This window comes from Lissotriton helveticus, chromosome 11 (assembly GCF_964261635.1).
Source record: "Lissotriton helveticus chromosome 11, aLisHel1.1, whole genome shotgun sequence".
NCBI lineage: Eukaryota > Metazoa > Chordata > Amphibia > Caudata > Salamandridae > Lissotriton > Lissotriton helveticus.
The window spans coordinates 923,030,801-923,055,111 of NC_136072.1; the positions used below are offsets into that span (position 1 = coordinate 923,030,801).

A 24,311-nucleotide genomic window follows, 5' to 3' on the forward strand; every position below is an offset into this window, starting at 1 on the left:
GTGTTGTTACTCGGTAAGGTTTAATTACATCCTCTCTACACTATTTTGTTGAATGTCTATCTCGCTCTCCCACTTTTGTTACAATTGCGGCACCCCCGCTTTTGCTTTAAACATCTTAAGCTTATGCGCGGGTGCCACGATTGCTTCAAAAGTAAAGAAATAGAAAAAATTCACTTTTTTTCAAATTTTTACTTTTGAAGCAATTGCGGAAACCCAGGGCTGCCATTGTAACAAAAGTAAACAAAAAAATAGAAAAAAATGTCAGGCAGCCATTTTTTCCCATTTGTTTACTTTTGTTACGCGAAACGCTCCCAGTTTGCACTGCGGGTCTCAACCTTCCCCGTGAACAACACTGACCCTTTAACATGCACATTTTATAGTGCTGCGGTTTGTGTCATGATTTATTAATGATATTGCTTGCAAGAGGTTCATTAATGCAGTCCGCATGAATGAAATAAAATATGTATCACTCCGTGAGCTCATGTAAAAGAGTAAACTGTCAGAAAAAGAGAGGGAGCAACGGATAGAGCGAGTGCGAGAGCGAGCGAGAGATTGATTAAAATATGAAGAAGAATAAGAGAAAGCATTTACTCACCCTTTTTTTGCCCAAATCTGCTTGTGCTAAACCCTTGCCTCTGGGCCTCCCACTGCCTCAACTTCTCACACAAATTAAAGTGCAGATGCTATGCGCCTAGGAAGGACCTAGAGTGCGGCAGGTTCTGAGGTCTTGGTTGACCACATGACATCGAGCAGGTTCGTGAAAAACTTTACATTTAAGGTGCTTAAATGTACAGAATTGAAGATGCCTGCACACCACAGCTGTGATGTTACATAACTAGTCATAACTAAGGACTGTGGCAGTCACTCTGCAAGAAACTTCACGTTTGTAAAGGTAACACGTGGCACCATTGAGGCTGTATTGTACTCCGATGTAAGGAAACTGGCACTCAACCTCCTTCCATCAAATGTAAATAAAAGGATACACATATGCAGTAGTGGCTACGTTTACATTTGAAGTAAACCGCATGGTCTGCGAGGGAACCTAAATCCAGTGTATTCTCTGTGCCAATCTATGAACCTGTTGTTCCAATTATTAACACTGCAATGGGAATGTGCAACTTTCAGTCAGTCCTGCAAAATGAAGGGCCTAGTGCGTCTAAAGGAGGCCTTCGAAAAACAAGCATTGGTTATGCATTGGTTTCGCGTAAAAATAGAAAAAAATGGCAACCTGGCTTTTTTTCAATTTATTTTTACTTTTGTTACAACTGAAGCACTTGCGCTTTCGCTTTAAGCATTCTAAGCTTAAAGGGCGGGTGCCGCGATTGCTTCAAAAGTTAAACATTTGAAAAAAAGTGCGCATTTTTTCTATTGCATTACTTTTGAAGCAATCATGGCACCCACGTTTAAGCTTAAGATGTTAAAAGCTAAAGCTTGGGTGCCGCATTTGTAACAAAAGCTAATAAATAGGGAAAAAAAAACATGGAGCAGCGTTCTGCCGTATATAACAAAAGAAAGGCGTGGCTGGCATTATCTCAGCTGAGGTGTGCTGCGCTGGTTACATTAAAAAAAAGTTCTGTGGGAGAGCGAGAGACTTTTAATAAAATAGTGTAGATAGGCTGTAATTAAACCTTACCGAGTAACAACACATGTAAAGCGGGTGTCCTTATTGGAGAATAGGAAAGGTGGTACTAAGGAGGGACTACTAAGACTATTGACAAATGAAAAACCACCATTTACAAAGGACCGTGACAGGAGCCTATAAAAAATATGGTTTGAAAGTGGGCAGAGCTTAATGCCCATATCCTGATGACAGCATGTCTCAAAGACCGCGCAAATGCTGCCTAGGCGAGACCTAAAAATCTGTTGTGGCTGCTGTATAACATTACTTTTTCAGGATCACCATAGAAAGCACAGACAAAAAGATAAAGGAGGATTTAGGAAAAAACTGAAAAAGCGTATCTCTTTTTCTACTTTGCAGTACCCGCGGTTTGCCTTTCACTGGCCCTCTGTAAGATGACGTTGATATGTTGACATCTGGAAGTGAGACAAGTGCATGCACTACAGTTTTGAAGAGGAATTTTCTGTATTCTTTCTGAGGAGACTGAATAGCTAAAGTCAGTCTGATAGTGGAAAATTAGCACCATCAGAGTTTAGCACCAGTTGCTGCATGTTTCGCCACAAGTTTCTTAACTTTGTCTCATTTTCGTTTTCTGCTTTGCTATATATTTAATGGTCATTATTGTATTGTTTTGATGTAACTCTTTTACTTTAAAATATGTAAAATGCAAGTAGCGCTAGCCCTTTATTCTTTTTCTTTACTTTCCAAATTCTTTGTTTTGCAGAGGAAGGAGCTGGAAACATCTGTGAACTTGGAAGTGAATAAATAATCTTTCCCAACTGGGGCCTGCCATGGTAAGCACTCAGCGGAAAGAAATGTAAATTAAAATGTTGCTTTGCTGTATCGCTGAATACAAGAGGGTAGCTGGTATTTATTAAGCACTTTACATTTTTGTAATAAAGCCTCTGCAGTGGTATTGGGTTGAAAAGCATCCTTGTTTACAATTTGTTAAATATAAGTGCACTAACATCCATCACACATCAATAAGGATTGCGGTCCCAACTAAACTGTGAGGGGCAGATGTAAATGGAAACAGATCTTTATGTACATTTTGACATTTAATACCATTACAATTATGTTGAGTTTTGTGATTCTGGTGAAATTGCAGCTCATATCTTTTTAGCTGTTGCTTTTTGTTGCATGGACTGTTGCTGTGTCTTGTGTAATGTGCACTCATGCATTTCCTGCACTGCCACCTGACTACTCCTCCTGTGGCCAAAGCACAAGGAAATATGATGAGGTGACTTTCCCAAAACTCCTAAATGAGATAAGGTGGAAAAATTTGGATTAGGACTGAGGTATTTCCACCGTCAATTGAATCAATGAAAATCTATGTTCTCCAAATGGATGTTTAAAATTAGTAGTATATAAGATGAGGGTGATATAGCACATTTTGCGTAGGAATATTGTGCAATTTCCGATTGTAGGAGGACTGATTACGAGACGGAAATAACAAAGATTGCTGGTGCTTGTCACAGAGGAGAGGTGTTAAAGTATGAGGGAAAATGGTCAAAGTAGTGTTCAAAAGAAGTGGATTGGAGTGGACCACTTGCGGACCTAATCTTAGGGTTTGGAATTATGATTTAAAATATGTTATTAGTATTTGCAGCAGGTTAAGAGTAAGACATTTCATTATGACTGTTTTGTGTGAAAGATGTCAGTAATCAATAGAGTACCTAGAACCGAGCTCAGAGATGTTAAGACCTTGGCTGACTCCATGAACATCCTTGGTCAGTTGTGGAGTTTGGTTTCTTGGCCAGGATTAATGCCTCTGTGTTTTTGTTATTTGGTTTAATTTTGCTTCAGATATTAAGTATTTTAGTGCACAATAAGCTGGCATGCAAAAATATGTCAATGGGTTTAAAGCAGAGGTTAAAAGTGTTTAACCGCTATAATGCAAAGAAAAAAAAATCAAGATATGACATTTTCCAATAAAGAATATTTTTATACCCTGGAAAAAAATGGTGCTGTCCTTTACAGCTGGTGATTTATCTGCTACTCATTTATCCATTTAGGTAAATTGCTGCAAAGATGTTTTTGCAAGCCCCAGCTTCTATAAATAGATTAGGTCGCTAAAGTAGGACCGTAACTTCATTTGTGTGAACAAGTGAGCTAATTTTATGCCTAAGTTGAAAATGAATTGGTTTAATCCATCATAAAAAGATTAACCAAAGTTTTGAACCATACTGAAATAGTTTGAACAGACTCTTGCATGGATAGGAACATGTGCTGTGGGGGTGGGAGGTGGCACTACCGTTCTATGGCCACAGGTGAATTCCTAACCTGATTTTTAGATCTGATCGAGACTTCTAGCTGCAGAATCCTGATCTTAGTTTCACCCCTAGGCGTCAGACTGGATCTGGAATTCTTTTTGTGAGCAGAATCGCCCAGTGTGCCGATTTGTAGCGTCATTTGGCTCCTCATGGTGGCGGCTGTGCCAGAAGTGATGTGCGCCGTACCTATATAGACACCACCCCAGCACGCTGACGTCCGTTCTTTTCTTTCCACGCCAGTCAGCGCAGATCTGGAGAAGATTTACCACTTAGTCATTTTTGACTAAACTTTTTTCAACTTTAGTGAAATCTTTTTGAGGTTTTTCCTCCTGGAGTGGCAGGGATGCCGTGTATGCCTTTGGTGCCTCGAGCATGACTACCTACCCGAAGGCCTGCACCAATTGCCATGCCAGGAACCAGGAGGCCTTGAAGGAGCAATCCTGCAATCTCCTGCAGGGACCCCCATCCACCTAAAAGAATTCTATGGGGCCATGCGGCTCATATTTGAGCAGCCCATTCCCTCTGGTGTGCCTTCAGGCCTGAGGGTTCAGAATGGGCCCATTCTTGTTCCACACCAGCGACTCTGGACCGTAAGCCAGTCTGGCCCCTAGGATCCATTCCTGGATCTGGACTGATTGATGCCGGTTGTGCCACTTCGACCTACCCCGCCACCGGTTCTGATGTCGATGCTTTCGGCGCTACCCTCACCATTCTAATCCCCGAGTCCGATCTGGACCCGTAGTCGTGTCGTTTGACTGGAGTCGGGAGTTCAAGACGGAGCCTGAGCTGTATTTATATTGGTTAGGACTCTGGGAAGAATGGTAGGAGTCACTGGACTCTAAGTAATACCAGACTTATGACACCTTGGACTGGTGTGAGGATCTGGTTGAAGCCAATGAACTGGACACTTCTCCAGTTACTGGCATGCTTTCTCTCACTACCATGGCTACGGAGAAGGGAGTGTCGTTCACAGTGGTGGTGAGGAGGGTGGCAGAGGTCCTGGACCTCAGCTTGCCCTTGGTGGCAGTCAAAAAAAATGTCTGGACAGAAGAGAAGCGTGGCTCAATGGTTAGAGAGGCAGACCCTGATGCAGAGGTCTGGCCCGGGACCAGGGTTCAATTCCCGCCTCTGCGGTTCTTGGACTCAATTTCCCTGGACCTGATAATTCTCGCCTCGGTGCCCAGTCTAATCATGGGTCCCACTCTGTGACTCTGGGCAATAGCTTGCTTAATCTCCACAACAGCCCCAGCAGCGCTTGGATGCCTGGCTTCACCTTGGGGGTGCCCAAGAGTGGACATTTCACAGGAAAGCCAGGATGGGTTCCACAGCGGTATGAATACAGCGCTACGAGACTTCTGGGTAGAAGTGCGCTATATAAATACAAACACATTTACATTTACATTCATCCGGGAATGTCCCCATCAGAACTACTTCTCCCTTTCATTGAGTCACTTACTGATGTCCGACATGGTCCAAGCTCAGCACAGGGCCTCCTGTGAATAGGATGATTGCCCACCGCTACTTCCCCACTTTAGGGTAACCAAACTGTTCGAGGCATGTGGGCTGCTGAATTCATATCTTGTGCATAGATCGCCGCCTAGTGTTGGGTCTGGGTGATTGCACATTGTTGTCCTGGAAGAGTTTTCGAAGTATCACAAGATAGGTGGCTCCTCCCTCGGACTACAGTGCGCCTGGGCATCCTCTCCATCCTCAGATTGTTTTTTTCCGCCATTGGGTTCGGATGTACTTTTGTTTACTCGAGTTCGGAAACTTTTCTAAAGGCCAAAAGGCCTTCGGGGTCGTCGGTATTGTTATTTCGATCGGTGCCGAGTTATTGTTCCAGTTCTTTTCGAGCAGGACGCCGAAGAGAGCCGCGTGGCCTTTTCGACACCAGAGGCCCGATCGTCGATGGAACGGAGCTCGTTCAAACGATGCCCCCTTTGTAACTCTAAGTACCCGCACATCGATGTACTCCCAGTGTGCAAAAAGTGCTTATCACCAGACCACAATGAGGACAACTGTCTAGCTTGTGCTCGATTCAGGTCAAAGAAGACGCTTAGGCTCCGATGTGCGGCGAGGCAAACGATGACGAAGCCAGCGCCTGACCCGGTGAATATCTTCGGTGAAGAAGACGATGAGGTCGTCGAGGCTCAGGATCCAGAACAGCAATCGGATCCCGGTTCGGAGCATGACTCCAACTATTATGAAGACAACGAAGAAGAAGTCGATAATGAAAACGTCGTCGAGGTAAGGGACGACATATCATCCATCGGAGCCATCGATGACGACTCCAGCGATGAACCAGGCCCAACAGTGGGTACGGAGCTCGGAACGGACACCGAGAGGCTTCCAAGGGCTCAGGTCGAGGCATCGCCGGAAGGCCTTAGCCAAGATCATGACAAACGTTCTATAGCCCCGCGTCTCGGCCCGGCTAAGAACATATCTCACGAACCATCGGTCGCACTACTGAAAGTGAAACCGAAAGCCATCGAGTCAAAATCAAAACCGAAACTGCTGAAGACAGTCTTCGGATCGAAGAGTTCGAACACATCGGATTCGACGAAGAAAGCAAGTGTCGACGACCCTGCGAGGTCAAAAATAAAGGGCGTCGAGCCGAAGATCGGTGCGCTAAAGTCCACCACAAAAGTCAAGCACATCGAACAGACGAGGTCGACGTCGACGGACAGCGACACAAACAAGGGACTCGAGTCTCGGAGGGTTCTCGATCCGAAGCAACGAGTCGACAGGCCACAGCTCGTCAAGCCCTCGAGCCGAAAACCAAAGGCGCCTCGAAGGAGCACGTCGAACCGAGGCAAAAGTGCGCGCCTCCAACGCAACAAGCACCGAAGTCAGCGCAAGGCCAAAAGCATACTGACGAAAGGGCTAAGTCGGTCGGACCTCTATCGACGCCGGCCCCGAAAAAGGTCAGTCTGTCTAAAGACTCGCTGCCACCGATAAAATTTGGACTGCCCCAGACTGCACGCCCTAAGGCGCTCGATCCGAAAACCGGGGTCGAGCCACCCAAGACGGTGTCAATGGGAAAAAGGAGTCATCCTCTAGAAGAGGACATTGTATACCAAGAGCCCTCCTATGATGAACAGTCGAAGCTATATATCGACTCCGAATCTGGGAGACTTTCCATTTATCAAAGGAAGATCAGGTCGGAAACTCCTCTGTAATCATATAAAATTCCACTCAAAAGGAAAAGGGATTCTTCTACATCGCCTATCCTTTTTGAGACTGTAAGCTACCATGGCCAAGAAACTTCTGCATACTCGCCCACACGCACTAATGAGGATATGGGGTATGACTATAATGAACAATATAATTACCCTGCGGATCAGGATGATCAGACTCAAGCCTGGCCAGACACTATTGACCCGGGTGAGTCAGACTATTCCTGATACTCCTTCTTATCCTGTCAAAACTTCACCAACAGAAGATACTGCTGCGTTTAACGCATTAATAGAAAGGGAAGCACTGAATCATGATGTGGAAATGCATGCTGACCCAATTGAAGAGGACTTCTTGTTTGACACTTTCTCCACTTCAGAGAAATCAGTTAAAACATTGCCAATGTTGAAAGGTGTTCTTAAACATGCAGGAGACATTTTCAAAGAAACCACAAGAGCAAGGGCTGTTAACCCCAGAATTGAAAGAAAATACAGACCAGCGCCTGTGGACCCTAAATACATTAAGGGACAGCTGCCATTGGACTCTTTGGTGGTATCAAATGCTCGTAAGCGTGCCAACTCACAAACTACTGGTGATGCTCCTCCTCCAGACAAAGAGTCTAAAATATTAGAAGCATCTGGGAAAAGGGTAGCTGCCCAAGCAGCTAATATCTGGAGAATTTCAAATACACAGGCCCTATTAGCCAGATACGATAGGGCGCATTATGACACACTAGAGCAACTGCTACAACATTTGCCTTATGCCTACAAAGAGGGAGCAGAAACACTGATACAAGAAGGGAAACTGATATTCAACGCATCCATTAAATGTGCGCTTGACGCAGCAGACACCGCAGACACCTCAGCCAGGGCCATTAACACGAGTGTCATTCTCAGGAGACATGCTTGGCTGCGCATCTCTGGGTTCAAACCTGAGATTCAAACCACATTATTAAATCAGCCTGTGAACCCCGATTTTTTTATTTGGTCCTGATGTGGACGTAATCTTAGAAAAGATAAAAAAAGACACAGAGACAGCCAAATCTATGGGTGCCTTGCAGTCACAACAATTCAGAGGCGGCTCCTTTCGTCGCTCCGGTAACAGAGGAGCTACAAGAGGCCAGGCATCCCAGCAGACTCCATACAATAAAGGGAGCACGCAAACCACCTATAATAAGAACAATAGAGGTGGATACCGTGGCAACAGCAGCAAGGGCAGAGGACGAGGGAATAACAACACCAGATCCTCCGCCAATACTAAACAGTGACACCTTGTCACTGCCCCCGGACCATGTAACACCGGTCGGGGGCAGATTACAACAGCTCCTGCCAGTCTGGGAGAGCATTACCACAGACAGGTGGGTCAGACAACTTATTCAGTACGGCTATTGTCTAGAGCTAACATCCACTCCACCCAACATACCCCCAAGACACCGTCCTATGTCCTCAGAGCACATAGACTTATTGCAGCAGGAAGTCGTCAGCATGCTGCAAAAAGCGGCCATAGACCTCGTCCCTATACAGCAACAGGGTACAGGGGTGTACTCACTGTACTTGTTAATTCCCAAAAAAGACGGGTCTCTCAGGCCAATACTAGACCTCAGGCCCCTAAACCAATACATCTTGTCAGAACACTTTCACGTGCTCACTTTACAGCAAGTTCTACCATTACTCAGTCAGGGAGACTTCCTTGCAACATTAGACCTAAAGGATGCGTATTTCCACATACCAATACATCCAGCACACAGGAAGTATCTCAGGTTTACCATACAAAATCAGCACTACCAGTTCAAGGTACTGCCTTTCGGGGTGACAACTGCCCCAAGGGTGTATACCAAGTGCCTAGCGACAGTAGCGGCGCACCTGCGGAGAAACCATATTCACGTCTACCCCTATCTGGACGACTGGCTTATCCAAGCAAAGTCAGCCCAGCAATGTGCCAACCACATGTCCCGCACTATTCACCGCCTACACAGCCTCGGATTCTCATTAAACTATTCAAAGTCTCATCTCCAACCCACCCACGTACAACAGTACCTGGGAGCAACAATAGACACTCTGGAAGCAAAGGTTCAGCCATACTCAGCGAGAATCAACAGCATTCAATCGCTGATCCAGGGATTCAGACCCCCAACACTCGCTCCCGGCACGGGTGTTTATGCAGTTGATTGGCATGATGGCCTCCTGCATCTTCATAGTCCCTCACGCGAGACTACACATGCGTCCCCTTCAGGATTGCTTAGCACAGCAGTGGAACCAGGCTCAAGGACAATTGAAAGACCTAGTGTTGGTGACCGGTCGCGCATACAACTCTCTGCATTGGTGGAACCCACAAAACCTTTGCAGGGGTCGACCATTCCAAGAGCCTGTGCCACAAATAGTGCTGACAACGGACGCATCTCTCCTGGGATGGGGAGCGCATGTCCTCTATTACACAGTGCAGGGGCTGTGGACGACACAGCAAAAGAAGATGCACATCAACCTGCTGGAACTGATGGCAATCTTCATGGCAATGAAGGCGTTCAAGGTACATTTGTGCAACAAAGTCGTGTTGATCCGGACGGACAACATGACTGCCATGTACTACATACAGAAGCAGGGAGGGACACACTCTCCACAGTTGTCACATCTAGCGCAAAGCATGTGGAAGTGGGCCATTCAGAGAAACATCTTCCTCATGGCGGAACACCTCCCAGGCAAAGACAACCAGATGGCGGATCTGCTCAGCAGACACAGCCACCAGATGCACGAGCGGGAGATACATCCCTCAGTGCTGCAACCGTACTTCCAGCAGTGGGGTCACCCAGAGATAGACCTGTTCGCCACAAGGGAAAACGCAAAATGCCAAAGCTTCGCCGCCAGGTTTCCACATCCGCAGTCTCAGGGCAATGCGATATGGATGAACTGGTCAGGCAAGTTTGCGTACGCTTTTCCCCCAGCCCCGCTCATACCACTAGTGGCACGCAAACTGCGACAACACTCAATGACACTCATCCTAGTTGCTCCAACGTGGGCAAGGCAACCATGGTACACCACGTTCCTAGAACTTTCCGTGGTGCCTCATCAAAGGCTGAGATTAACACCCAGTCTTTTAACGCAGAGCCATGGCGACATTCAGCACCCAGATCCGCAACAGTTGAACCTTGCGATCTGGCTCCTGAAGTCATAGAGTTTGGTTACCTGAACTTGCCTCCTGACTGTATGAATATTATCAAAGAGGCAAGACGTCCTACAACCAGAGCATGCTATGCGGTGAAGTGGAAACGATTTGTCATCTATTGCAACAATAATGACATAAATCCGCTAGATGCATCTACTCAAAACATCATATGTTACCTGTTGCATTTGCACAGATGCAATCTGGCTTACAGTTCCATACGTATACATTTAGCTGCGGTGGCAGCTTAGCTTCAGAACAGGCAGCACCTTTCACTCTTCAGAGTACCTGCTATTAAAGCTTTCATGGAGGGACTCAAACGAGTGATTCCTCCAAGACACCCACCTTCGCCTGTTTGGAACTTGAACGTAGTTCTAACCAGACTAATGGGACCACCTTTTGAACCTCTACACTCGTGTGAGATACAATTCCTAACGTGGAAAGTGGCTTTTCTAGTGGAGATTACATCCCTTAGAAGAGTTAGTGAGCTGCAAGCTCTAACTATTCAGGAGCCATTCATACAAATTTGCGCAAATAGGGTTGTGCTACGAACAAACCCTAAATTTATACCAAAGGTGGTATCCCAGTTTCACATCAATCAAGCTATAGAACTGCCAGTGTTCTTCCCAAATCCAGATTCAGTGGCAGAAAGAGCTCTACATACCTTAGACGTTAAGAGAGCTCTCCTGTACTATATAGACAGGACAAAACTTTTCAGAAAAACTAAGCAACTGTTTGTTGCTTTTTCACCACAGCACAAAGGCAACCCCATTTCCAAATCAGGTATAGCCAGATGTATTGTTAAGTGCATACAAATTTGTTATCAGAAAGCTAAACGCACATTAACAGTACCCCCAAGAGCGCATTCAACATGCAAATTAGGGGCATCCATGGCTTTCCTAGGAAACATTCCTCTAGAAGACATATGTAGAGCAGCCACATGGACTACCATACATACACTTACCAAACACTACTGCGTAGATGTACACTCCAAACAGCAAGCAGCGGTAGAACAGGCTGTACTCAACACTCTTTTTCAGACTGCTGCAGCTGGCACGGGCAACCACCGCTAAAGGGAGACTGCTATACATTCTATGCACAAGATATGAATTCAGCAGCCCACATGCCTCGAACGGAATATGCTACTTACCAGTATGCATCTGTTCTTGGCATGTAGGGCTGCTGACATTCATATCGCCCTCCCTCCTCCCCGGTGCCTGTCGCAGCTGTAGCACTCAGAATGAATCTCTAGCATGGACATCACTTACTGTATCATACTCCATCCCTGCCACAATGGCAAAAAACAATGTGAGGATGGAGAGGATGCCCATGCGCACTGTAGTCCGAGGGAGGAGCCACATATCTCGTGATACTTCGAAGACTCTTCCAGGACAACAATGTGCAATCATCCGGACCCAACACTAGGCGGCGATCTATGCACAAGATATGAATGTCAGCAGCCCTACATGCCAAGAACAGATGCATACTGGTAAGTAGCATATTCCACCTCACACAACACCCCACCCGGAGAGCTTGGTCGTACATACCTCCAACAAAGGTGTAAATCATGGCACATTCCCAAGTGCAGCACCAGATTGTGAATTCAAGGGACTGGATACCTTAGGGAAGAAGATGTTTTCTTCCACCTCCCTGGCACTGCAATCCGTTTGAGCCGCTATTACCACACTCTGTAGGATACAGTTGTGCAGGTGCTTCTAACTGTCCCGGAGGAAGCTCAGAATGTACTTTCCCAGGCTGAGGCCGACCGCAAGGTTCACTATAAGATGTGAACTAGACACGACCGACTCACTAGGTTGAGCAGTTTCATTGACAGTGGCTTCATGACACCATGCCTGGTTGAATGAAGACAGTTTTTTCTGGGGCTGTACAACTATATCTTATGGTCATGCCCTTTGATGGCTCCCATCTTTTAGGAGGCCGGGTGCTGGAGTGTTTTATGGACAATAAGGGTACGGCCAGGTCCTTGAACCCTTCCATGGTCCTTTGCCACCCGCAATCAGCCATTTGTGGCCACGGAAGGGGTTTCCAGTTGGGTCTACATGCCCCCCAGCTATCTCGCACATTTCTTAGTCTCTGCGTACACAAGGATGCGCTACACACAGACCCTGTGTGTTGGGCAGCCAGTGGTCAGGTCAGTCCACCCCCTGCCATTTTCCATCATGGGAACCCAGTAGGCGGCAGGATTCACCATCACCTGTCCCACTGGCGGTCCATAACATCGGACAGGTGGGTTTTGCAGATCGTCTACTCCCGCCCCTTTGTGACTGCCCCTCCACCATACCATCAATTCGTGACAGGCTCAACGGATCACCTACCTCTTCTCTGCCAGGAAGTGATGACTCTCTTGGCCAAGGGAGCTATAGAGATGGTGCTGGCGCCAGAAGTGGGTTTTGGTTGTTATTCATACTAATATTGTATTATGCCCAAAAAGGACGGAGGCCATTGTCCTATCGTAGACCTGCGCCCATTCAATTTCTTCCTCCAGAAGATCAAAATGCTCATGCTAGCTCAGGTCCTGTGCCCTCGACTCGGGAGACCGGATGATAGCGGTAGACTTGCAGGGCACGTACTTTCATATCCCCGTCATGTCTGCCCATAGTAGTTATCTGCGGTTCACGGTGGGCAACAAGCATTTTCATTACGCCGTGCTTCCGTTTGGCATCACCAGCACCCCTTGAGTGTTAACCAAGGGGGTTGCAGCTGATCTGTGAGGATCAGGAGTGTCAGTCTTCCCGTATTTTGATGACTGGTTGTTGAAGGCGGGCTCGCCCCAGGCTGCCCTCTCCCACCTCCAGACTATGGTTAACCTCCTGCACTCGCTGGGGTTCACTAGAACCATGCTGAAGTCACACTGACTCCCTCTCAGATGCTCCCTTTCATCTGAGTTATTCTGGACACAGTGCAGTTTTGGGCTTATCCTTCCGAATGGCAAGCCCAGGATATTTAGGCTATGATACCGATGTTCAGCCTATCCTGGATTTCAGGGAGACTGACACTGAGGCTGCTGGGCCTCATGGCCTCCTGCATTTTGCTGGTCACACATGCCTGCTGGCATGTGTGTACTGTGCAGTGGGACCTGAAGTTCGCGCAGCATCAAGGTAATCTCTCCGACATGGTCCAGATCTCAGAGGGAACTGCAGAAGACTACTTTGAAGACTTGCGAACCGCGTTTAGTTCATCGGCAGGCCCTCTCCCTTACCAACCAGATTCGACAGCAGTGATGGCTGCGTTACTCCTGGAATCGGGCGGCCATCTGGGAGATCGGGAGGGCGGGAGGGCGGGAGGCTGGGGTGAGGTTGTGGACCCTTGTAGGGAACTTAGTCTCTGTACCTGGCTGGAACGAAAGGGCATTTCTCTAGTGGTTCAACATCTGGAGGGCTCTCTGAGTGCCCAAACTGAGCTGAAGATGCCTAGCGGATCATGAATGGCATCTCCATCAGGAGGTCGTGCAAGGTCTCCTTCAGCAGTGGGGAGATCCTTGGTTAGATCTGTTCGCCACCACTGAGAACGTGCACTATGTGCACAATTTCCAAAGTGGCGCTCACTCAGAGAAACTTTTTGCCTCGACCTCAGGCTCTTTTCCGTCAATACCTCTCTTGCTCAAGAAGGTCCGGAACGACCGGGCCCAAGTCATTCTTGTGGCTCCAGACTGGTCACGGAGAGTTTGGTATCCCTAGCTGTTGAGAATAGCCATCAATTCTCGAATCAGGCTGCCCCTTTGCGAGGGTCTTCAGTTGCAGGGGATGGTCCTCCACTCAAACCTGTCAACTCTTCACCTGTTTGCGTGGAGGCTGATCACTGACAGTTGACAGCTTTGGACTTTGCCTCCCAAAGTCTGCTGCTTTAACTTGGCAGCCAGACAACTTTCCACCAAGATGGTATACCCCTACCTTTGGGGAACATTTCTGGCATGGTGTACAAAAAGACAGATCGATTGCCTTTCTGCCCCTCTTTCTCAGGTTCTCCTTTTCATCCTTTCTCTTGCCCAGCAGGGCTCTGATCTGGGCACTCTAAAGGGCTATCTCTCGGCTATTTCTGCTTTTTTGTGGTTGCCTGACCAGTTATCCCCCTTCAAATCCTCATATTGTGAATAGATTCTTCAAAGGTTTGCAACATTTGGTTCCACCTTACACTTTCATAATGCTCCAGTGGGACCTCAGTTTCGTCATCCCTTCTCTTACATGCGGCCCTTTTTATCCTATGCGCAGTAGTCTACTCCGGCTCCTTACCATCAAAACTGCCTTTTTTGTAGCTATAACATCTGCCCCGGAGAATCGGTGAGCTTTAGGATTTATCATTGAAGCCTCCCTACTTCAACATCTACCCAGGCAAACTGGTGCTGCATACGAGAGCTTCCTTTCTACCCAAAGTGGTCACTCCCTTTCACATAGGCCAATCTGTCACTCTGCCTACTTTTTACATTCAGCTGCATCCCTCCAAGGAAGAGGAGCAACTTATCTTGCTGGACCCAAAAAGAGTGATGTTATTCTACCTTGACCACAAATGAGATTCCCAGGTGGACGACCAACTCTTTATGTGATATGTGGAGAAGTGAACCTTCTCTATATGGATTGTGCTCTTTGTCAAGATCTGCTACGGATTGCCCTATAAGCAACCTCCTGAGGGTTTACGTGCTCACTCCACCAGAGCAAAAGCTGTGGCCACTGTGTTAGCATGCAAAGTTCCAGTCCTGGACATCCTACAAGCAGTGTGGGCCTCCTTGCACACGTTCACAACGCATTACTGCTTGGCCAGTCAGATCTGTTGCGAAGGTCATTTTGCTTGTTCGGTCCTGCAGGGCTTCCTCGTATATAATTGGTCCACAGACCCACCTCTGTGGATGGTATTACTTGGATATCTATTAGAAGGAAAATAATCTGTGGCTATAAATCTCTCTCAGATGAGCAAGTTACAAGTTACTTACCTTAAAAAAATAAAAAAAATTCTCTCATATTAAGTTTGTGCACTTTTATCTGTTACAAGCATACATGGTGTCTCATTGATTACAGATAAGATCATGTCAACAGTTCAACAGAACATCCGTGGAATACTGGCGTAGAAATTGCCAACTTAGTCTCTGTGACTGGGTCCAGGTTGCAATAGCATCAACTACGAAGTTGAGAACATTTGTTTGCGTAACCATTAGTTGTTATTCGCATTATGCAACATATATACTTCTGGGCTTGTAGGCCAACTTCAACTTCTTTCAATTCCAATAAGCATTACAAAAGGCAAAAATAAACCATAAAGAAAACATTGACCCTCCCATAGTCCCCCCTCCAACCCCGTGTGTACACTCGTGTGTTGTTGCCCTGTTAGTGCATTTCCCACTTCCTCCCAGTTGTGTCACGTTAGCCTGTGTGAATCATGACTGATACTTATTTGCTAGTATGGTAAGGTGGAATATGCGTGAGTGGCACGTCTGCGTGTGCCAGTTACCTGTGCTTTTCTCAGACAGTGGAGCCCCCCCAAGTCCCTGCTTGTGTGTTGTTGTAGCTCGGTTAAACACACGTTCCGTTCCAGTGCATGGCTATGGGGACCTGCCTCAGACCTAATGTTTCCTCACGCCTAATGGCTAGGCTTTTCGCCTTAGCCCAAGCTAGCAATGAGGGACACCATGCCTGCGCTTGTGGCGGATCCACTGCTTTCCATCTTTTTGTGAGCAATCTGTTGGCCATCACTATCCCCAGGTCTAGGAACCTGGATGTCACTTTGGTGGCCGCCGTTCTCCGTAATTTGTGTAATAGATGTACTGGCCAAGCAAAAGATAGTTTGTGCCCTGTGCAGGCGTGCAACAGATAGGCTACTGCGTTCCAGTACGCAACGATCCGGGGGCAACTCCATAGCATGTGTGTTATATCAGCTCCCACCTCAGCACATCTGGGACATGCAGCGTCTGTTCTACTGCAGTATTGGTCAATGTTGGCAGGTGTAAGGTAGGCCCAGTCTAATATATACGCTTGAATTTGTCTGAACCGCATGTTCCTGGGTATGCGTGTTGGGCTTTCTAGTGTCTGAGCCCACTCCTGGTCAGTGAGTGAGTGTCCTAGATCTAGTTCCCATTTTTTGCAGAGGGGGTCCAGATTTATCGCTGCATGAACTTTAAATGATGCAGCAAACCAGCGTATGAGATGCCTACCACGCCCCATAACGTGTAAATGTTGCACTACTAGGTGTGTCTGCAGTTCCGTAGCCATGTCTCTCTATTTGGTCGCTAGTGTGGCTATCAGTGAAAAATGCACAAAAAACTGCCCTGGTGGAAACCCCTCATCCTCTAGGGACGTTAATGGTATAAGTGCTCCTTCTCGGTAGAGGTCCCCAATGGTCTGGACGCCTTTCTCCTGCCACCCCTCAATTGCTTGCCTTGTCAGCACTACATGGCCACTTGGGGATCCTACTAGTGGTTTTGCCGGTGCATAGGGTGGCCCGGCCCTGGTGATATATAAACCTCTGCGGAAACATTTGTATGCTACGGCAAGCAACAATGGCCTGGGTGTCTTTGCCTTCACACCAGGGTCAAAGAGCCTAATAATTTGACTCTGCGAATTGGGAGGCTGCGTAGTTGCCGTATCTGGGCGGTGTCTAAGTTACTTACCTTTTATAACGCCTCAGCTGGTAGAGACTGTCTAGACGCAGATTCCTTACCCTCCCCGCTGTGCTACCAGATTTCTAAGGACAGTGCTGTTGCCCTTTCAGGGCTCTTGTTTTCCACACCAGTGCAGTGTCCTTCGTGGCTCCACGCGTGAAAAGCCACTAAAAGAAACGGACGTCAGCGTGCTGGGGTGGCACCTATATAGACACTAAGCACATAATTTCTGGTGGACGACACCAACGATGCCACACGGAGCTGAACGACGCAAACTACCGGTGAGCGGGGGTATTGCAACCGAAAACATTCCTGATTCAGTCTGACACCTACGGATAATTCTATGTTAGGGTATATGTCACTAGATAGTCTGTGACAGATAAGGCATCACCGAAGATAAGTAACTTGTTTATTTAGCTTCCTTACTTACCTTTGTGCTCATGTGAGACATAATTTCAAGGTGGAGGCCTGTGAATTTGCCTTCAGTATATGAGTTGTGTGCTTTATCTTATATCAGATATGCCTAAAAGAGGACAAATGAATGAACCCAAAGCGTGGAGAAGTGTGGCTCAATGGTTCAATGGTTAGAGCGGCAGACCCTGATGCAGAGGTCTAGCCCGGGACCAGGGTTCAATTCCCCGCCTCGGCGGGTCTTGGGATCCAAAATTCCACGGACCTGATAATTCTCGCCTCGGTGCCTATTCCAATCATGGAGTCCCACTCTGCAACTCTGGGCAATAGCTTGCTTAATCTCCACAACGGCCCCCACAACGCTAAGGATGCCTGGCCTCCACCTTGGAGGTGCCCAGGAGTGTACACCTCACAGGGAAATCCAGGATGGGTTCCACAGCGGTATTCGTACAAGCGCCTTGAGACCCTTGCAGGTGAGTAGTGCGCTATACAAGTATCAATTTACATTTACATTTACATAGGAATGTGTCCTGTCATGCCCTTTCATATTTGAGGATATCTTTTCGTTGAATTTGGGCAACATTCATGAATAGGGCAAAGAACAAGATGATGTACCTTGCTACCCGTATTTACATTTGTGTTTCTTCAGGATGAAGAGGGCCAGCAGAGCCTGGAATGCATTCAAGCCAATCAGATTTTTCCCAGGAAACAACTGATTCGTGATGAGGAAGACCTGCAGGTAAACATAAAAATTGTGTGAGAAGGCAAGCTCCGGTAGGCCACAGCTTTACTTCATCAGTAGTCTTTTATACTCTGGTCTCTTACAGGGTTTTTCTGGGCATTTATATGTGGAAAAGATGCCAACCAGTCACTAATGTATGCATCTCCTGCCACAGTCCTTTTGTGACCAGAGCTTTCTCTAGCGAATGTAAATGAATGTCTTCTTTATATTAAAGAGACCATGGATTGTAGACTTAACGTCTTTTTAAAATATTTTAACCGCAATAAGGAAAAGACTCCTGTGAAAGCCACATTCCAAGGGAAGAAGAGAACTGCCAATAGAACCTTGGTGTAACTCTCCACTTTTTTTGTTGCAATTTCTGAGTGGATTTTTGCACCCAGGTCTAGACTTGCTTTTCGCGATCGCCTCAAATGAGAAGGCTACTAGAGGATTTGAAAGTAAAGTTGCTATTTGTAAATATTCTCCTGTTGATGGAGATTTCTGCCACTGTGGTGGAAAGCTCCATCAGTGAGGGTATTGAGAAATGTAATTGTTTATTATTTTCAATTCAGATATATTCTTATTGTAGTTGTATTTATATAGCTTTTACTAACCCTCACAAGGCTTCAAAGTGCTTTTTGTTGAGTAGCATTCTTTTCCTGATCTCAAAGAGGATTAGTGGAGGATTAGAACAGGGAAATAGTAGTTAATATGAGTGGTGGATATGCAAGTCTATTAGTTGGATTGAATAGGATAATGGAGGGATAGAAGAGGGAATGTATAATCCAAAGGTAAACTAACTAATAATAACCTGGAATTAAGGAAATAAAATGTTGCAGCTCATTAACTCCGCATATATAATGTATATTACATATTATATAATGTAAATATATTAATTTAAGGTATAAATAATAATTGTACAACGATAATTTAAAAAGATATTTACTGACTTTTTATTTAATTTGTAGTGCACTTGATAAAAGTTCTATATTTAATTTAAATATTTTTATATTTTTAAAAATAAGTTAAACATTCAGATTAATTGTTTTTATTAAGTGTATTATTTAAACAATTAAAAAAATTGTCCTTATAGAACCAATAAAGATGGTTCAAATAGAATAATTTCAACTGGCGTCTTGTCCGTCCAACTTTTTTTTGAATTATTTGTATCAAAAACAGATTGTAACCATCCCATCCAATGCATCTCGCCCCTTTTGATTTCAGCAGGGTTGGATATGCCATGCCTTGTCATGTTGTATTGTTTAAATGTTATACCCAAAAAAATCAATTAAGATGGTTTGAGAAATTTAAAAAAAAGAGCTCACATTGCTGTAGTTCTCACTGGCACTGAAGGAAACTACTTTGTGTCTGGATGTGATCTTTGTGAAAGGGCAGCAAGCTGTAACTCATAGTAAAGGAAGCCAATGGCTGAATTGAGCAAACACATTGCCCCTTGATGCATAAGTGGAAGAAAAATGTGAATGACGCAACTACAGAGAGTCTGACTGAATACTCCAATTAAGTAATCGGAAAATCAAAAGGTCTTTGCTAACGCCAGACCGAAAAAGGAATTTCTAAAGAATATATTTGCCACGGCATGCATGCAGAACAATCAGTGTCAGATGTATCCAATACTGGCATCCAAGTGTAGGCACATTAGTGAACCATTGCAAACCAACTGATATATCGCCTTTCTGAACTGTATCTAAGAGTAGTATATATTTACCCTTTTTTCGTCACATCTTGGGTTCCCTGTTAGTGTGAAGGAGTATGTTCAATGCCTAGAACGTGAATTTGCGTTCATGTTAATGGAATTTCCTATAATGTTCAGTTAATGGAAGCCCAGGGTCCCTTTTATGTATGTTGCACTAATGTTCTTGCATTCTCAATTTTAAAGGTAGGATAGTAATACTTGCGAAGAGTGTAATTAATACCATCTACTTGCTTTTACAGCTGATCCATTTATTGATAGGTGTCCAACTTCTTGCTTGTGGTGGCAAGACTTTTAGTTTATGTCCGAATTTCCACATGGAACAATCATGACAGATGTAAAAACCTGGCGGTTTAGCAAGGAAAGAAGTAGTTTGTTTTCTTTTATCCTCCAATTCAGATGTGCAGAGAATTTGTTTTAGATTGGTGGCTCTTCAGAAACCCATCTGGGGTTATGTAGAGATAAAGTTGTTGAGATGGGGTTGCTGGTTAAAATATGCTAATGTTTCATCAGTGCTCGGCACTTGTGTTGATGGCCATTATGAAATTGTGTTATAAATCTCCAGTGCCCCTTATTGGTCATGTTTTTTGTTTGGTTTTTGTCACTTAATAATATATGGCATGGATTCTGAGAAATTGTATTGGCAGTACTGTTAAGATGTTGTTTTCTGTAGCCACTTTGTTGTAGCCTGTCAAGCAGTTAATCTGATTTTTCATTGAAGTTATTATCGTGTGAGCAGATCCTGGGAATCCGGAGTAACTCCTCTTTAGGGCTATTCAGAATAAGTCATTGGATGGTAACCTTTAGCCTGTAGATTTGAACTGGCAGCCCTTTCTCGTAGTATAGTATGCAGTTTGTTATAACAATGTAGATAGTAAGGACCAGGAGGTTTATTTTGGTAGTTGAGAATTCTGAAGTAGTTTGTGTTCCATTCATTGTTATTGATACTTTTTAGATATTTCCTGAGTGTGTCTTGATCTCCTTCCCAGATGTACACAATATTGTTAATGTATTATCTCCAGCATATCATTTGTGGTGTTTATTCTTTAAATTGGTCATCCCATATCCAGATTCTTTTTAACTCGCCCATCGAAGATGCAGGGATACAGTGGAGCAAATTAGGCACCCATCGCAATCCCTTCTATCTCCAGATAGTCTTCTTTACGGAAACTGAAAATGTTGTGTGTAAGGCAAAATTGTAGCATCTTGAAAATAATTTTATGTGAGTTTAAGTAGTGTAATGATTGAGTAGCTAATGCTTTGTTGATTGCAACAATGCCATGTTCATATTAACAGAGGGACATAGACTTACTACCTCACTGGTGAAAACATAACTTGTATTTGTAAAGCGCACTTTCGACCCAACAAGGTCTGTTGGCACTGAATAACAGATGTTTCTTGTTACCCAACTCAATGGTATTCATTTTATCGACCTCCGATGGATAAAAGGCTGAGTGGACCCGCCGGGATTTGAACCTGTGACCATGAGGTTGAACACAGGCCCCTGCAGTGGATGCATTAGTCCAGTGAGCCACCAACAGGATGAAGTCAGTCTGCCAATTCTTGTTGTCTAGTTGGCTCACAATATCCTTTTTGTCCCTGATAAATGAGGGAAGATCTCTCTGTACAAAAGCAGCAGGTGGGGTGGAGGGTACTTGGACTGTTTAGGTGGGTTTATTCCATTTTAATCACTACAGTTGCAAAGTAACTTTGATTATTACCATCATCAATTGTATACTGTGAAAATTCAATACAGATCATTTAAAAAAAGTAATAAGGGTGATCTCTCATATAATGTTGTAACTGGTTGTCAGTACATTTGAGCAGAATAAATGAATTCCAGCTATGATTAAACATCCTATTCGGGTTTAGGAAAATGCCCCTTTTTTCATGGCCCCCCTCCCATTCCCCCCCACCTTTTGCCTGACACATGATGCACTTTGACTTGGTGTGCCCTGGGTCCCTGCCAATCCGGTTCCCAGGCCTTTGTTCTTTTCCAAAAATGTACCTTTGTGCCCACAATTGGCCCATCTCTGGCCACAGTTAAGACCCTAGTATAAGGTACAATGGTACCAAGAGGACTGTGACCAGGGAAGGACTTTAAGGGCTGCACCTTCTGTGCCACCCTTAGGGGCCCTGCAGCTTAACACCCACACACTGCCATGGCAGCCTGCGTGTTTGGTGCAGACAAAAAGTGAAGAGTCGGCATGGTACACATCCCAGTGTGACATGCCAGCAAACCACTGCTTGGGGCCTAGGTAAGTCACTCCTCTAGCAGGGTGCCTTAGCCCCAAGGTGAAGGTTCAGTAGCATGAACACTGTACCCCTACAATGTCTTAAGTCCATTCTTAGGCATTTTAGGTGCAGTAAACCTATAAAGAGTATATGGTCTGTGAGTTGGTCATTACGAATGCCAATGCTCCATATTTACTGAAATCTGGGAAGTTTGGCAGCAAACTTCTTAGCACATTAAACCCGCACTAATGCCAGTGTGGGATCTAATGTAAAATGCTCACAGAGGGCATCTTAGAGTTGCCCCTTAAAAAATGACCAGCCCTATTATGGTTCCTGAATGGCTCCCTACCATTTGCCACCACCAGACGGGTTTCTGGACCCCTCGGTAGAGGGCCTCCGCTCTCTTGGTCCAGAAACAAAGCCCATCCTGTGCAGAGGTGTCATGCTTCCTCACCTAGGATGGGCTGGGTCCACGAAGGGAAAGCTTCAAAGGCAAGCCAGCTTTGTAAGCTGTCCCTGCCTTTTGCTTCTCCCAGCAAATTGCTCCCACCGGGTCTGACCCCTACTTTGCGCTGGAGAATTGGTAGGAAAACCAAGTTAGGAGCAGAGGTGGGCCCACCTTTGCCAAACCCTCCCTTCAGGTCAGTGAGACGAGGTGAAGCACACATCTCAGTCCCATCCACCTTGAAGATGAGGGTACACTGCCAATTATAGAGAAGCTGTGCCTCCTTCCAACTGGAGGGTGGCATAATAGGGGGTGTACCCATCCCAAGGAAGGGACCAATTGATCCCAACCTGCACACCTCTGTAAACAACCCTAAATTTAGTATTTAGGGGCGACCCTGAACCTTGCCTCCTCAGAGTAGAGTAAGAAAGAAGGACTGAAGAGCCATGCTGACCAGAGAAGAAGAGGGCACCTAAATGTTTTGGGCACAGCCTGTCCCGACTCTGATCGGACTACAGCAAACCCCAGACGTAGCCTGCAGGCCCCCAAAACCTGGAGGACCTGCTCTGCTCTCATCTGCAAGTCTGTCTCCTGTGAGCACCGGATTTGCTCAGCAAAGACTCCAACTCAGAACCCGGATCAAGGTGGCTCCTTGGTTCTGAACCACTCTGCACCTAATGCCCTCAGCCCGAGTTCGAGTGGCCCAACACCCTGACGAGGTCTTGCCAGCGATACTGCCCTGAGATATGGTGATCCCCGACCTACCTCAAACTACAAGCCGATGCCTGCAACTCAACTTTAAGGGTCTCCCCTGACTGCAACCAGAGCTGGTAAGAAGAGCTGATACCTAAAGAAACCCCTGCATTTGATGCCCCACGGCCTTGGGTGGTCCAACCTACTGTGATCAGCCGTTCCCCACAAACCCAACACAACTCTCCTTCCATTGGTCGCCTTCTGGAAGCCTCCCTGCCCGAGCCTGCAGCCTTTTCTTCAAACTGGAGATTTCCATAAAAACCACGGGTTCCCCAAAAACTATTCTAGCAGGTCGATTACTTCCCTGCAAATCAATACCCTTTTCCCAATAGGAACCAATGTTACAAGTTTTTGTTCCTAGAATGTCCTAGGTGTTGAACTGTTTTTGTATGTTAGAAAAGTAACTATTTTAAACCTGAAAAAGTGTTACATACCTTTGTGTTGTAGGATTCACAGTGTGATATCCATATCACCCAAGTAGTCCATGTAATCCAAATGTAATGCAAACGTAATCACAAGTAATTTCTATATATTTAAACTGTTTTAAAAGCAAATACAAACCTGTAACAAATGGAAATCCATTCCCAACTGCATTACCTTGTTAAGATTTAGAATTTAAAGTACATTTTTCCAAGTCTTGCTTGGCTCTAGAAATGAAACATAACTGTACCTTTTTTATACTTGGCTAATTGGTCTGGATTCTGTCTCTAAGTGTGGGTAATAAGTCCTTGATTGAGTGAATACAATAAATGCTTAACACACCCTCCTGATAACCGTAACTGCTCCACCACACTACCACTATCATGTTATCATCACTTCTAGTTATGCTTAATTGACATATATTGCTCGTAGAATTCATCACCGATGCACCTTGGTTCTCCTAGCTGGAAGGCCTATCACTTGTATGCTAAGAAATTACCAATGGACTATGTATGAACTTAACAGGATGTCTCCGGTCGCCGTGATGGGTTTGTTAACCCCTTCTATAATATTTCTTTATTATACATGTGCTTCAACAGTCAACTTTGGATACATCAAAAGTGTATTGTGTGTAAATCAATGGGGTTACCAGACAACTGAGGGACTTTCTAAATGTTCATTTCATATCCAGTTCTTACTAGGCATAGTGTATCATCTGTGTTTTGTTTATCCATGGTGTAGGTTGTTATCTCATACCAATCTTAACTATATTCTTTGGCCGGTATGA

General features: G+C 45.4%; 1 protein-coding gene across 17 annotated transcripts in view; it reads left to right on the top strand.

Moving 5' to 3' along the window:
- MTMR3 (myotubularin related protein 3) overlaps window positions 1-24,311 on the top strand; it is a 1,335,997-nt gene that overhangs the window by 382,402 nt on the left and 929,284 nt on the right. For all 17 annotated transcript variants that reach the window (XM_078667211.1, XM_078667215.1, XM_078667214.1 and 14 more), the window contains 2 exons: window positions 2,343-2,412; window positions 17,889-17,978. In XM_078667211.1, coding sequence (XP_078523337.1) covers window positions 2,410-2,412; window positions 17,889-17,978 — 93 coding nt within the window. In that variant the 5' untranslated portion in view covers window positions 2,343-2,409. The remainder of the gene's footprint in view (window positions 1-2,342; window positions 2,413-17,888; window positions 17,979-24,311) is intronic.